General features: G+C 39.9%; 1 protein-coding gene across 1 annotated transcript in view; it reads left to right on the forward strand.

Moving 5' to 3' along the window:
* MALRD1 (MAM and LDL receptor class A domain containing 1) overlaps window positions 1-16,620 on the forward strand; it is a gene marked incomplete at its 5' end in the record, with an annotated part of 744,051 nt that overhangs the window by 80,012 nt on the left and 647,419 nt on the right. The window contains one exon of the mRNA XM_080810106.1: window positions 9,730-9,876. Within this exon, the coding sequence (XP_080666232.1) occupies window positions 9,730-9,876 (147 nt within the window). The remainder of the gene's footprint in view (window positions 1-9,729; window positions 9,877-16,620) is intronic.

Below are 16,620 nucleotides of genomic sequence, written 5' to 3' on the forward strand. Positions count from 1 at the left end.
TCTGCTATTTGCTTTTTTTTGAATGAAGGATAGATGTCCATGGTTATCAACAAATAGTGTTAGTGTGTTTAATTTTCAAAATTATGTAACTTCATTTGAACAAAGAAAATCTGGCATGCTTGCTTGAAATCAACTTCATATAGTGGTTATGATATGAAAATGTAGCCATATCGCATATTATAAAATATTTATGTATTTTGATGCATATTTATCTATATATTTTGATGCCAACATGAGTATTTCATGTCAATATTTGTACAATCATGTTTAAGGAAATTATTTATAGAATGGAATTATTTGAATTGATACTACATTATTTTCTGCATTAGGATATTTAATACATTTGTGCATACATACACATGCTCATGTATATTATTACTAAATAGGAGAAACTTCCCTTTAAAATTCAAAACCACTTTGAAACATTCTACAATACTTTAAAAAATATATTTCATTTATTTATTTATTTGAGAGAGAGAGAGAGAGCGCACACATGTGTTCAAGAGTAGGGGGGGCGGGTAAAGGGAATCTCAAGCAGACTCAGTGCTGAGTGGGGAGCCAAGGGCAGAACTGATTTCCCCACCCTGAGTTCATGACCTCAGTAACTCAACTAAGCTACTCAGGCCCCCTGATTCTACACATACTTTTAGGTTTGTATTTTACAAATTGAATTTGTAATGCAAACTCTTCTTATAAACAGAATTCCCCAGTTCGTGAAGCGAATGAAACATGCTTTTATACCTCCTCCTTATCCTGCTTTAGGATGGATCTCTAAGACAGTGTAGCTCATACATGCAGTTTGAATAGCACCAGGAATACTTACTGGAGACTCAGTAATATTAACTGACGGATGTTGCTAGTTGGTATTGTTGTCAGCGTGCTTGTCCCAAAAGGCATACTCACTCAGGTATTTTTTTTATTACCAAGTGCCTCTTAATTTTAGATACTTTTAATAAAAGTAGTTGACAGTCTTTAGCCCCATGCCTTTTCCGAGGCAGTTAATTGGAAGTGAAAAGGAGTCTTGCTAGAGTTTTGCTACTATACGTTGTGGACTAGTAGCATTAGCATCATCTGGGAGCTCTTTTGAATTACAGAACCTCAGGCTACATCACAATCTTACCGAACCAAAAGTTGCCTATTAACAATGTCTCAGGTGGTTCCTCTGCATATTAAAGTTTGAGTACCACTGTGCCAAATAACCTTCAGAAATGAAGAGACCGCTGAGAGGAAAACAGATGGCATGTATAAAGTAGACTTAAGGCAGGGCGCCTGTGTAGCTCAGCGGATTGTCTGCCTTAAGTTAGGGTCATGATCCCAGAGTCCTGGGATCAGCCCCACATGGGGCTCCTTGCTTGCTCCTCCCTCAGCCCCTCCCCTATGCTTGTGCGTTTTTTCTCTGTGTCGAATAAATATACTTTTTTTCTTTTTTCAAATATTTTATTTATTTACCTGACAGCGAGAGAGAGCGAGAGCAGGAACACGAGCAGGGGGAATGGAAGAGGGAAATCAAGCTTCCGGCCAAGCTGGGAGCCAGATGCGGGGCTCCATCCTAGGATGGTAGGATCACGACTTGACCCGAAGGCAGACGCTTAAGGACTGAGCCACCTAGGAGTCCCTAAACAAAATCTTAAAAAAAAAAAAAAAAAAAAAAGGTGGACTTAAGGCTAACCAGCTGGCAGATCTTTAACAGAAGCTAAAACTCCTGTAACTAATTCCTAAGAGCATCACTACACCATCAAACGATAAATTTTTGAAAAGCTTTGAGGCATAATTGACATACAACAATACATATAATTAATGTATACAATCTGAGTTTGGAATACGCAGACATCTGATCTTTATCCTTCACCTCCAGAAGTTTTCTATGTCCTTTCTTTTTGGAGAAAGGCCACTTAACGTTGAGATTCACCCCGTGAACTTGGTGGGGCACCACGTGTGGCCGCACAGGTGGGGAGAGATGCCAGATGGTTACGTGTAGCTCAGCGTGCGCCCCTTGCACTTACCTGTACCTCTGCCCCTCTGCCCCCCCGCCGTCCCCAGCACCCTCCCCTGCCCGCCCCCCTGGCCGCCCGGGCTAGGCAGCCGGCCGCACCTGGGCGGGGACTCCCTCCCGCTTCCTCTTCCGTGGCCTCGTGGTCTTCGCGGGCCTCCCCGCACCTGGGGGCCGCGGAGTACTTGGACGGTTACCAGCGGGCGGGCGCCGCTCACGGCCGGCCAGCCGCAGGTGAGTGCTCCGCGCGGTCCCCGCGGCGGTTACCGGGTTCTGCCCGTGACCCCGCGCCGCGAGGTGTGGCTGTCGTGTTCGCTGGGGCGGCGCAGGCTGCTGTGCACGGCCCGCGACTTCTGGCGGCGTTCGCGACTTCGGGCGGCGTTCGCGGCTCCGGCCCGGCGTTCGCGGCTAGGGCGGGCGGCCGCGGCTCCGCATTCCGGCAGCTCAGCCCGCTTCCAGAGCGGCGGCCCGGGGCCCGGGCGCTTCCCGCGCGGTCGCCGTGCGCTCGCTTGTGGCCTTCTGCCACCGGACCACCCCCAGGAAAGGGGGCGAGGCCCGGGCTAGCGAACGCGGGCCGGGGGGTGCGGGGAGGCGGGGCGGCCCCCGCGGTGCGCGCCGGGGTGCTCGCAGACGAGGTGGGTGGGAGGACCGAGGATCGCGGTGACGCAGGGAGCCGGCCCCCCGCGGGAGAGGTGGGCGCCACCGAGACCCCAGCCGGGAGCAGCGCACCCGCGCTTCCAGTTCGTACGGTGTTTATCGTGCAAGGGCTGCGGCATCCGATGGCACGGTGCCCAGGTGTGGTGTGTGCAGGGCGGTTCAAGCAGTTTTGCCGAACTTGTCAGGTCTTAATAACTCTTTCCGAGTGGAAGATATCACCTGTCAAAGTCGTAAACAGACTAGATGCTCCTGGTCAGGAAAACTTCGCCCCTCCGACCCTAGAAGTCCCTGTCATTGAGATTTGTGTGGGAGTTTCAAACATCTGTGACCGCACTTTCAGCTTCAAATATATCATTTAAATGAGTGTGAAAAACGGTCCTGCTGAACGTGTGCTAGTGAACGGACAAGTGAGTTTTTTTTTTTTTATGCCCCTTTTCTGCCTTTTTGGAAAATAATTTATGAAAGGTCATATTTTCAACAAAGCCTTCAATAAAAGTATTGCAAAACAATTGAAAAAATGCACAATACGGTATTGTTGACAATAGGCTGTGTGAAATTCTGAATTAATTCATCTTGCATGGCTGAAACTTCATACCCATTGAACAGCAACTCACCATTTCCCTGTACCCCCCAGCGCCTGGTAACCACAGTTCTATTCTCTGATTTCAGGAGTTTGAGTATTTTAGATAGGTCATGTAAATGGAGTCATTATGCTAAGTGAAATAAAGCAGCCACAGGACAAATACTGCCTAATTCCAAGTGATAAGTGTTCAACAGTTATTAATATGCTCCTGTATAAAATAGAGGCATTTCATTGCAATGTATCTTTACATATTTCTAATAATTAAAATATACCTTGTCCCAAACATATCTAAGGGTATACATTGGCTAGCTGAATAATTTACATATGAAATGTACCTAATTTTCAGACAGGTGCCACAATATAGATGAATGTTAGACATTATGTTAAATGAAACAAGTCACAAAAGGATAAATATTGTATAATTCTACTTATATAAGGTGCACGGAGGAGTCAAATTCATAGAGACAGAAAGCAGAATGGGGGTTACTAGGGGATAGGCAGAGGGAAAGACGGGAGTTGGTGTTTAATGAGTATGGAGTTTGACTTTGGAAAGATGAAGTTCTGGAGGTGGGGGATGGTGATGGATGTACAACAGTGTGAATGTACTGAACGCTGCTGAACGGTACACTTAAAATAGTGAAAAATGTTAATTTTATGCCATCTATATTTTTCCACAAAATTTTAAAAGTATATATATGTATATTTCAATTATGACATGCGAAAGGACTGTATGTATGTTCCAGAAAAGATGGAAGGATGGACAGATCTGTGTTCAAATCAGAAAGGTGTGGGAAATTCTGAAGGAGAAGTTCTTTTAATTGTTGGGGTTTTTTTTTTTTTTAAGCTTTTAAAATGCTAATATAGAGGCACATGCGTGGCTCAGTCAGTTGAGCATCTGACTCTTGATTTCAGCTCAGGTCATGATCTCGGTGGTTGGGATCGAACCCCTGATCAGGCTCAATGCTCAGTGTGGAGTCTGCTTGAGATTCTCTCTTTTTTCCTCTCTCATTTCCCCTGCTTGTGCTCTCTCTCTCTAAATAAAATCTTTTTTAAAGATTAAAAAAAATAAAATGCTGTGCAAATGGTGACACTTCACAGGAGAAGGTGGGAAAAAATAAAGGAGAAGTTGGTACAATAACGTGAAAGAAGCTTAAACCAAGAATTCAGGGAAGTACATTTAATGCTTACTGTGATACTGTCTCTGAATGTCTTTTATATTTTGAAAAAAAAAATATGCTAAAAATTTCCTGTACACAAGGGAAGGATACATGGGAGAAAAGATCCTTGTGGGTTCTCAATAAGTATTAACAAATGTTTATATAATATCATTTTAATATCTAGTAGATGCTTATTGAATGGAACATTCCCCATTTATTCCCATATATTTTTCTAATAGGAAATTGATTTATTTCTGAACTAGAGGATTCATAAATATTTTAATTTTCATGATCCAGAAAAATTTTTCTCAGCTGTCACAGTGAATTTTTTTTTTCTTCTGCCAGTATGCTGCAGTGGTTAAATATGCAAGAGAAGGCTTTGTCATAATTTTAAAATATTGCTCTGATGAACTCATCAAAATTTCACTCAAATTATGAACAGTGACATTTCTCATGCTCTGATTAGAAATAGTGAAGTGTGGGGGCGCCTGGGTGGCTCAGTGGGTTGAACCTCTGCCTTCGGCTCAGGTCATGATCTCAGGGTCCTGGGATCGAGCCCCGCATCAGGCTCTCTGCTTGGCAGGGGGCCTGCTTCCTCCTCTCTCTCTGCCTGCCTCTCTAGCTACTTGTGATCTCTCTCTCTGTCAAATAAATAAATAGTCTTTAAAGAAAAAAATAGTGAAGTGTGTTCTACAATCACAGAAAGTTAAAATAAAAGCAACCAAATAATTCACTGTAGTGAATACATTCTACCTATAATATGAATAGATGTTTTTTTAGACTTTATAAATATTTAGCATTTATCATAAATGGTATTAACAGTGTTTATTGGTGTCCAGGATGTGTTTGGTTCTCCCGGTTTTCTTCAGATATTTATAACTACACCTTAAACTTATTGAATTATGTAGAGAAATTTTAATGTAAGAACCTAAACTTTGGTGACTGAAATTTGATATATGTTTTATAGCACAGTTAAGTTCTAGAATACTTAGCTTTAAAAAATGTCCTTTGAAGTATATTGGGGGTAAATGTCATTGGTAAAAACAGCTGAGCCATTCACCAAGATTTTTATAGAGATGACTGCCCGATTTTGCTTTCACATATTTTTAGGGTGATGAATTTTAAAGACTAATTTTCATTTTTCAAAGGACAGGGTGTTTCATGTTTTGCAGAAAGTGCAGTGGTTGACATTTTACCTGGTGAAACATCAGCTATGGAAGAGAGCAACTTTTCTCCTAAAGCCACATTTCAGCATTTATACAATCCACAATTATTTTGTCTTGACATCTTTGTATCTTTGCAGTTCAGTGACCTAGGAGCAGTTGTGAAGCCGTGGAAGGATTTGGTGATGCTTGGGTCACATCGTACTTTCCATCCACCCTTACTAGTCTTACTGCCATTTTGTACCATTGCCTATTTGGGGAATAAGGTGGTTACTTGTTCCTTCATTGGTCACCTGCAGTGAATAAGATTGTTATTTGCACAGATTTATTTCCTTTGTGTATTAATACATAATTTTTTAAAAAGACTTATTTATCTGTTTGAGAGAGAGAGCATCTCAAGTAGACTTACGCTAATCGCAGAGTCCCACACAGGGCTGGATCCCACAACCCTTAGGTCACAACCAGAGCTGAAGCCAAGAGAGGCTTAACTGACTGACCCACCCAGGTGCCCTAATATGTAATTTATAGCCCGCAACAGGACAATATTGAATTTATTAGCTAAACAGGGACACTTGAGGGGGTGGGGGAAGGCATTCATTATTATGCTAGGACAGCAGGCATAAATTGTGGCAACCCAGATGTGTGGTTATCCTACCCATAGAAGATTTTCTATTCCAGGAAAGTGTTTTCCAGGGAAAGATTAGGGTACCCTCGGGAGTAGGTGGTAGGGTCCCCGACCAAGTCCAAAACCAAGGATTTGGAACCTTGAAGCAAATTTCCGTGGTCAGATATGTACTTTGAGTCTTGTGTATCTCTGGACTCTACCAACTGACTGAGAAGAATTCTGAGGTCACTTAACAAGTGGCAAGGTTCATAGAGAACCAAGGAACTAGACCAGAGCATTTTCCGGATGCCTGGGGAGACTGTCACAGCTCGTCATTGGTGCTTAAGTGTATGTCAAAAAACAGAAGAGACTCTTCTTTGAGGAGTGTCAGTAGTATCCTGTGAACCCTGTAGGCAGAGCTGAGTGAAGAAGAACACATCCAGAAGCAGTCGATTTTCAGTTAGGTGTACGGGTGAGTGGCATTTCCTTGCATATTGATTCACCATTAGGTGATACACAACATCTTTTCCTTATTATACTGTACTTAACTCATGTTTATTTGGGGGGAAATCCGTTTAAGTGAGACTACAGTATTTGCTTGTAAAGGAAAAATAACGTATCCATTGTATGACTGTCTAAATCAGCAGAACTCTGAGATCTAAATGTTCCCATGTAGAGAAAATTTAAGTGGTGGTGTTACTGCATAGTGCACTTCAGTGTTTTAAAAGTTGACATGTTGGTGATGAACTATCTGGTCATGAAACCAGGCATCCCTGTTTGTAGAAATCTGAAGATCCTTTGATTTTTTTTAAATTTATTTATTTGACGGACAGAGATCACAAGTAGGCAGAGAGGCAGACAGAGAGAGAGAGGGGGAAGCAGGCTCCCTGCCGAGCAGAGAGCCCGATGTGGGGCTTGATCCCAGGACCCTAGGATCATGACCTGAGCCGAAGGCAGAGGCTTTGACCCACTGAGCCACCCAGGTGCCCCAGATCCTTTGATTATTAAGATATAGTGAGCTTTTGCAGTATACGGGTAAATTTGGTCATATTATTAATTTTTAAAATATTTATTATTTATAGAGTGAGCGAGTTGGAGGAGGTACAGAGGAGAGAGGGGGAGAGAGAATCTCAAGCAGACTCTGAGCCTGACATGGGGCTCGATCTCATGACTCAGAGGTCATGACCTGAGCCAAAATCAAGAGTTGGACGCTTATATGACTGAGCCCCTTAGATGCTTGGCTTTGGTCATATTATTTGAAATTGAAAATAATGATTAGGAGCAGTTTTACGGTGACAGAATCTCTGGTTTAGGGAAGCATCATAGTATGTAAGCTTTGGTGTCGGACATTCCAAAGCCTAGATGTTCCATTTACTAAATTTACCACAGCCAAGTTGCCTAGAGCAGCTTTTCTCTTCAGGGGATGATTACCCTTACGGTGCTGGGATTTTTTTTTTTTAATTTTTTTTAAGATTTTATTTATTTATTTGACACAGAGAGAGAGATCACAAGTAGGAAGAGAGGCAGGCAGAGAGAGAGAGGAGGAAGCAGGCTCCCCGCTGAGCAGAGAGCCCGATGCGGGGCTCGATCCCAGGACCCTGGGACCATGACCTGAGCCGAAGGCAGAGGCTTTAACCCGCTGAGCCACCCAGGCGCCCCCGGTGCTGGGATTTGAAAGGACTAATGGTAATATAGCCAAAAAACCTGACACGTACTGGGAGCTTCTGGTAACATGTCTGTTGTTCTTATTACAAAAGATAATAGCATTCTGATCCTAGGGAGCTTGCTAAAACTTCAGGTTTGTTAAAACTTTGGGTGTATTCTGACCAAGAGTTATTTCCTCTCCCTTCACCCAGTATGATAAAAAGCTTATGCATGGAAAGGAATATGTAGAAATAAATTTTTATGTTACATTAATTTATTCCCCAAGCTGTTATCTAAGATAGCCTGATACTCTGATTCTTATTTTAGCCAAAGGGAATTTAAGCACATAAAAACTGATGTCTCAAAAGCACAAATCCTGTTGTTAGAATTTTTAGTTTACGGCCCAGTCTTGCTCCTTTTTTCTCGCAAATTGGGTGGCAAAGCTGGTAAGGATTCTGTGAAGCTAACTAACCCCAGACACTGACTTAATCTAGAACTTGTTATTTTTTTTTAAGTTATTTCATTTTTTTTCAAGTTTTTATATAAATTCCGTTCAGTGTTAAATTGGTTTCAGGTATAGAATTTAGTGCTTCTTCAGTTACATACAACACCCAGTGCTCATCAGAAGTGCACGCCTTAATCTCCATCACCTGTTTAACACCCTGCCCCCATAACCCTGTTTGTTCTTTGTAGTTAAGTCTGTTTCCTGGTTTGCCTCCCATATATTAATCTGTTTTGTTTCTTAAATTCTACATATGAGTGAAATCATACAGTACTTGTCTTTCTCTGATGGACTTACTTGCTTAGCGTTATACTGTCTAGCTCTATCCACGTTGTTGCAAATGGCAAAATTTCATTCTTTTTTATGGCTGAGTAATATTCCATCATATATACCGTACCTTCTTTTTCCATTCATCAGTCGATAGACATTTGGGCTCTCTCTGTAGTTTGGCTATTGTTGATAATGCTGCTATGAACATCAAGGTACATGTATCCCTTCAAATGAGAATTTCATATCCCTTGGATAAATACCTCATAGCAATTGCTAGATCATAGGGTAGTTCAATTTTTAATTTCTTGAGGAACTTCCTTACTGGTTTCTTTTGTGATCAATTTATTTTTTTATTTTTTTCCTTTAAAATTTTTTTTTATTAACATATAATGTATTATTAGCCCCAGGGGTACAGGTCTGTGAATCGCCAGGTTTACACACTTCACAGCACTCACCATAGCACATACCTTCCCTGATGTCCATAACCCCACCCCTCTCTCCCTACCTCCCTCCCCCCAGCAACCCTCAGTTTGTTTTGTGACGTTAAGTCTCTTATGGTTTTTTGTGATCAATTTAGACACTTAAGTATTTCCCAACTTCTTAGTTGTGTTTTAAGAGGGAAAAAAAGCAAAGTTCAAAATGTTCTAATTTACCTGCATTTCCAAAGTGACTAGTCATTTTATTTATTTATTTATTTATTTATTTTTGGGAAACTGTTAAAATAGCATATCAGAATGAATACCAAGATGCCAACCTCAAACTCTTCAGGTGTCCAGAATCAATTCCCCTCTTTCAAATGGATCTTTTTAAAACTACCTACGAACTGAGCAGGTGAATCCTGTTGGTCTTGGCCAATGCGTCGGTTAGTCCCTGAAGAGCTCTAGTTTCACTGGGCATGGCTAAGTACAGCAGAGTTGGCCAGCCAGGATGAAGAATCCCACACTCGTAGTTAGAAGAATATAGAAGGACGATGCCTCACACAACACATGGAAAACTTTGCAGCTGGAAAAAATAAAACCCTTTTGGGAATCAGAAGACATTTGTTACAGAGTGGGATGATTGTTCTGCCCTCCAAGGTTGATTGGCTAATGTGAATTCAGTGTTTCAGGAATTAAATTTCTTGCTTAATTTCTCCTCACCTGTTTTCCATGTGAAACAGCAAATCCCCTCACGTGTGACTTTGAATCTGGTTTCTGCGGTTGGGAGCCATTTCTCACAGAAGATTCGCAATGGGAAATCATGAAAGGATTGACCAGTGGGGAGAGCCACCTTCCCAGTGGTGATCATACAGCAAACACAAGTCATGGTAGGATATTTTCCTTTTAAAAAAAATTGTTTGCCTTTCTGTCATGTTGCAGAATGATGATCCTTTGTGTTTTCATTTCTAGCTATGGGCTACATATGTGGAGCTCTGGTTTGTCTCGCTTGAAACTCTCCTGATCAACATAATAATTTGAGTTGAGTTTCCTGAAAATAGTACTGTTTTAATAACCAACATTTTTGAGGTCTCATTTTTTACAAGGTGGGGCTGAAGGCATGGTGAGAGGGGAAGTCTTCTGATAATTTTCTTTAGTTGCCAGAACTCATGTACAATAGGCTTGCTTTCTTTGTAGAGCGATCCAGTTTTTGCAAAACAGAAAAAAATAGTTTAATCTTTCTGGAAAAGAGAACAGAGGTTTAGTGCTATCTATAAAATAAATCGACAAATGCTTGAATGCAGTTTAATCACTCTTAAGTCTTCTTTGTAACAATCTTCTTTCTCATGTATTTTTAACCAACATTACAATTTGTCCATTACTCTTCAAATACAGCAGTCAAATGACACATAGCATTTCAATCCGGGTTTGTGAATCTCCAAGGAAAACAAAAGGGTTTTGTTCTACTTTCCCTTGTTTGTGTCCATGACATTGCCTAGGTACATGAATATCGTATTAACTTGATAAAAACACAACTGCACTGTCGATCCTCTTTAAGCTCATATAACCCCCTTGGACATTATTTATTTCTCCTTTGAGATTTCCGAAGAGGTATGCCAGAACTAACAGTGTTGACCGTGTTTTAAATTATAGCCACTGGAAACTGGAGTTGGTGGGGGAGCATGTTAGGGGATGGGAGGGAGACTCTAGCCATCCATTTGTTGTCTAAAACTATAAACCCAGCTTATTTGACAGTGGAGTAAGGTCCTAATTTTTCTTTTCATGCCAGTGAACCTTATTTTTTTCTTTAAGATTCTGGAGGATTAAAGTTTGAAACAGGACTAATGATTGGAGCTATAAGTTAATAGCCCATTTTCTTCAAGCTCACATAATGTTTCTTTTTCTGTTCTAAAACCATTGACTGAGTACATATCCTGTACTACACCTGGGGTACACAGATGGAAGCCATGCTCTCTGCCTCTGGGGTGGTCTGAAGTCTAGTGACTGGAGCCAATAAGTGAGGATTTGCACTAAGATATAATAAATGTTTTATACGAGATGGAGGGTGACTCAGTGGAATCAAGAGGCCTTCCTGGAGGAGGTGACTCCAGAACTGAGCACTGAAGGGAGAGTTGCCAGAAAGGCTGAAGTAAGGAGAGGTGTCAAGGGAGGTGTTCTAACTGACGGAATATCCTGGAAGAGGATGGGAGAGATGTAGGTGGTTCCAGCTGAGTGATGTGTATGTCTGGGCAGAGTATAGAGAAGATGAAGCAGCCAAGGAAAGAGGGGGATTATGGAGTGCTTAGGAATTTGAAATCTCTCTGGAGGCCCATGGTAACCTTTCTGTCTATGAAAGCACGTGACCCGTTAGTTTTATTCTAAAAGGCTGAGATGCAACACTTTTCTGTAACACTGAATGGCCTGTTGATTACCCTTTAAAGGAAGCTCCGTGGTGGTTGAGAGGCTGGAAGTTGGCCTGGCTAGGGGTGGAGGGTAGATAGAGGCTGTAGGTAGGAAGCTTTAAGAGCTATTCGGGAAGGGTGAGACACACTGAGGCCTCTGGCCATCTTATTGGGGGCTCGCCTGTTGGTGTGTTCGGTCTGGCTCTGGGGGAGAAGGGCTTGTTGTTTCAGGAGGCGTGGAGCTCTGCCATGTACTAAATGGTGCTTTTCTACTCATAAGCTGCTCACACGGTGCGTGGGGTGGCCTTGGGGTGACCTCTTTGAGAGCAGGGTGGCAGAGATCCCTGTTTGCCCAGGGGTAAGTCAGGATGTTGTTGACACTGCACAAATTTGTTAAATGCCTTTGTGCCTCATTTTTTTTCAGCTAGAAAATAGGTAAAATCAAAATATCTTTCACGTAAAATTATTATGAGGATGAAATGAAGTAATACCTGTTAAGGATTTTAATGTGGTAAAAGCCCAGTAAATGTGACTATCTGTTGTCTGTTTGTTCTAGTAAGAAAAGTAGGGATACCACCAGGGCTGTGATAATAAGAAAACATTTATTAGTAATCTTCAGACATCGTGTAATTACCACTTAATTATGATTTATGCCAAAAAGAGATTCTAAAAGTTCTCTTTCGTTAAATATTGAAGGAACCGTTTTTCTTTTTCTGTGATCTAAACAATGCTCACAGATAACAATAAACCGATAGAACTGGAGGCAGCTGTTATAATTGAAAGTGAGAGCAGCAAAGAGATTGCAGCAATTCTCTCTAGAAAGGGCACATCAAGGAGTCCCTCTGCCATTAAGTCTGTCCTTCTTTACCTGTGATTGTCATTCTGACTTTAAGATGATTGCTAGTGGTCTTACATCACAAATGAGGAGGAGGAAAAATACCAGGAAGACCTAGGAGAAGTGAAGCGGAAGTTTCTGGGAGAAGGCAGCAGGCCCAGCCTCCCGGTTCCCACATCTAAGATCGTACGCTTACCTACAGCCTATTATGTTCTTAGACCTTTGTGTTTGTGGATTACAGTGCTTTAGAAAACTGTTTAATTTTCAGTATTTTTCCTCATATATGCACATTCCCATGTGTAATTTTACATAAAAGATGAATGGCTTGACATTATGTAGCTTTTCTTTTCGCGGTAAAACCTTGATTTTCCTACCTCCCTTCTTTGCTTGGTTTTTATTTTCCAGTTCCTAGTTGTTACCTTATGAAACCTCCACACAGACAACTAATGTTTATCCATTCTTATCTATGCTCATGTACACATATGTGTACGTAATGGTTATGTACACATTGAAAATTATAAGTATTCTGATGATGATTTATTTTACCAAAAAATGAGATCCTATTGTAACTACTGTATCTTTCTTACTTTACTGGAGATAGCTCATGGCAATTCCTCCAAGTCATCAATTATAGTCATTTTGAATTTTATTTTTTCTGTTAAATATATATTCATACATACATATATACACACACATACATGTATATAGGCACACGTGTATATATACACATGTATGGGCAAACATACATATTTATTAGCAGTATGGCCACTCGCAAGGGTTTATTATGGGAGGGGCCTTACAACAGTGGTGCTGTCTGCCTCCGGTATCAGGGACCCTGCCATCCATGGCAACCCAGCCAGGTTTCCGAGGTGGCTGCCCGTCTGTTAAAGTATAATTTAAATGCAATAAAATTCAACCTTTTTGGTGTACAGTTCACTGAGTTTGAACAAACATATATAATTCTGTAACCATCAGAAAACTCATTCTCCGCCTGATTCTCCCCCTGATTCTGTACCGCTTTGTAGTCAGTACCCTTCTCATTTCCAGCTACCGGTATCCACTGATCTGATTTCTATCCCTATAGTTTTGCCTTTTCCACAATGTCCTATAAATAGGATCCTACAGTATGTAGCCTTTGGAGTCTTTCCTCTTTCAGTTAGCTGAATGGATCTGAGATTCAGCATGTTGTTGATTGCAGTGGTAGTTCCTATTTTTTTTTAACTGCTGAGTAGTATTCCATTGCATGGACAAAGCATAGTTTGTGATCTCTGCTCAGTTGAAGGGTATTTGGGCTCTTTGTAAATGTTGGTGATTACAGATATTCTGTAAAATTAGCATACAGGTTTTTGTTTGGACTTAAGTTTTCATTTGACTTGCATGCTCTGTACAGTCCCTTTGTATAATTGATTTTTTCATTCTGGTGATGAGTGCAAGAGCCTACTATTTCTGCCCACTGTGACCTCTGATCAGGAAGTGGCCCCTTTCAGAAGGTTAGGGTCCAGTCTCAGGGCGTTTCCTCAGGTCCATGCACTGGTCAGTACTCAGGTGGAGACTTATGGGAGGCGAAGACTCTGCAGATCTCTGGAACTCTGCCTTTGCAGCGCTGTCCTCTGGGAATGCCACCTTATGAACTCGAGGAGCCCCAAGTAGCAACTCTATCTTTTCAGTTTGAAGAGACCACTGCCTTCTTATGTGGCAGCTAGAAACTCTGTAGGCAGTAAACTGGGGAAGTTGTATGCCTTAGTGCATTTTTTTTTCCCTCTCTTAGAGATCATTATCCAATGATCTTATATTCTCATTGTCCTACATAAACCACTGTCTAATGCATAGTGTGTATGTGTGTGTGTTTACTAGTTCAGGAAGACTAAATCTTGTCCCTGATCACAACCTTGCCAAGAAGTAGAAGAAGCCTAATTTTTTGTTAGTTTGCTTCATTTCTTTCATCCGGGTGTGCCAAAATATCATGGCAATATCATGACAATGCTGCAAAATCCATTCTTTTACACATTTTCTTATATAGGATGCTTTCAGTTCTATGCAATAAATAACTATGAGTGAGACAACTATATTTTTACAGAAAGATGTATGTTCCCCCTAAATCTTAATACTTAAAATTCCATTAGGAAAATAAGAGTGCTTTTCCCCCCCATTTGTCAGCAAAGGCATTATATTCTCTTAAATTCTTCTAATCTGTGGGTATAAAATGATTGCTTACTTGTAACCTTTATTTGTACTTTATTGAAAAGTGATCTTTTGAAATGTTTCTAATTTCTCAGTTTACTTAAATCATCTTTAAGTTCTCTAATATTCTGAAGCTTTTAGTGTATAGATTTAAAAATATTTTGCAAATTTTTTAGTTTTTTTTATGTTTGCCACTATTTTAAGTTATATTTTATTTTTAAATTTATTTTTATTTATTTATTTATTTTTTAAGATCTTATTTATTTGACACAGAGAGAGATCACAAGTAGGCAGAGAGGCAGGCAGAGAGAGAAGGGGAAGCAGGCTCCCTGCTGAGCAGAGAGCCCGATGTGGGGCTCAATGCCAGGACTCTGGGATCATGACTTGAGCCGAAGGCAGAGGCTTAATCCACTGAGCCACCCAGGTGCCCCTATTTTAAGTTATATTTTAAATACTTTTGGGTGTTACTGGTATGTAGAAATGCAATTATATTTTTAAATATTGACTTTGTATCCAGTGACCTTGCTGATTTTATTTATTATAGCAAGTGCACACACACACACACATGCACGCGCACACACACAATTTTCTAGGTTCCCAATTATTTTCTCTTCAGTAATGACAATTTTATTTCCTTATTTCTAAATCTTTAGCCTTCTATTTTCTTTGTTTCATTATACTGGCTAGTAACTCTGGAAAAATGTTGAATATAGCTGGTGATAGCTGGTATACTTCTCTTGTTCTTATTTCAGAAGAAAATTGTCAATAATTCAACCTTAAGTGCTATATTTGCTGATTGTTTGCTTTATTAGGTAAAGATATTCCCTTCTATTCATAATGTGGTTTTCTTTGTGTGTGTATGTATATGAGTCTTTGTTAAAATTTGTCAGATTTTTTTAGTATCATGATAATCATATGATCATCATATTTTTTGTTTGTTCATAAGGGGAATTTTTCAAATATTAAACCACCTTCGCATTCATGAGCCAGATCTCATGTGGTTGGTTTTGGCTATTGTATACATGATTTTTTATTCTATATAATAACTGTTTTATGATATTTATGGTATTTTTATTCTGTATGATACTGGCTTATGATTATCTGTATTCATTATAAAGTCTGTTCTCTGGTGTTTTCACATCATGTAAGGAGTCCCTTCTAGACCATTGCATTAAAAGCAGGTGCATGCTTCATAAGTGATGAGGTTGAGGCTTATGGACGGTTTAATACATGGAAGCTGACCCCCTCTTTCTTAAATTCTTATACTGTGTTAGTCATAAATTCTGATACTGTGTTAGCCCCTCTGGGGTGTATGGAGTTTTGCAATATGAACAACTCAGATTACCAGGAACCATCTCCTTGATATATTATAATTCCATAGTTCTATTAACTAAGTACATTCTGCACAGGAAACTTATAAGAAGGTAAATCCAGAGACATTTTTCTAGAAGTCCTTGGGTCTAGGCTCAGAGTTCAGATTCTCCTTACCCTGAACTTATAAATATTAAGTCTGTATTGTTTTCTATAACTATTAAAGTTCTCTTGGGATTTTACTTAGCTTTCAAATAAATTTTCACTAAATTAATATTTTTACAATATCTTTTCATCTAAAAACATGTTATCTCTTTCTATTTTACTCCTACATATTTTGTATTAATGTAATTGTGAAGAGGATATCTCTAACCATTTCTGTATCTAGGGTCTTATTGCTTAAGTTAAAAAAATAACTTAATCACATTTCTTTGTTTCCATTTACCTTACCAAATTTTCTTATTAATACTTATCATTATTTAAAAATAGAAGCCTTGGGGGTTTCTACTTTTATGGTAATATTATTGGCAAAACAGAACTGTATTTCTATTTTCTTTTATATTTGCTAAGTATATTTTTTCTTGACTCACATTCACTAGGCCTATAAGATAATGTTAGTCTAAGGTAATTAATATTATCTGTGATTAATAATGATAGAAATCTCTAGTTTCTCATTTTAATTAAAGTAGCTTTGTTGTTTGCCATTTAGGGTATCTGCTTTGGGGTTGATCATTAGTCCACATTTAATTATTTACTTTTAATATTTTCTTAAGTTTTTTTAATTGGCAATGGCTATTTTTTCCACAGTCTTCTCAATATTTGTTGATTCGAGTCTGACTCTACCCTTTAATTTGTTGATCTGATTGACTGTGTTGATAGAGCAGCTAAATTAAACTCAGCTTCCA

The sequence above is a fragment of the Martes martes genome (genome assembly GCF_963455335.1).
Source record: "Martes martes genome assembly, chromosome: 8".
Taxonomy (NCBI): Eukaryota; Metazoa; Chordata; class Mammalia; order Carnivora; family Mustelidae; genus Martes; species Martes martes.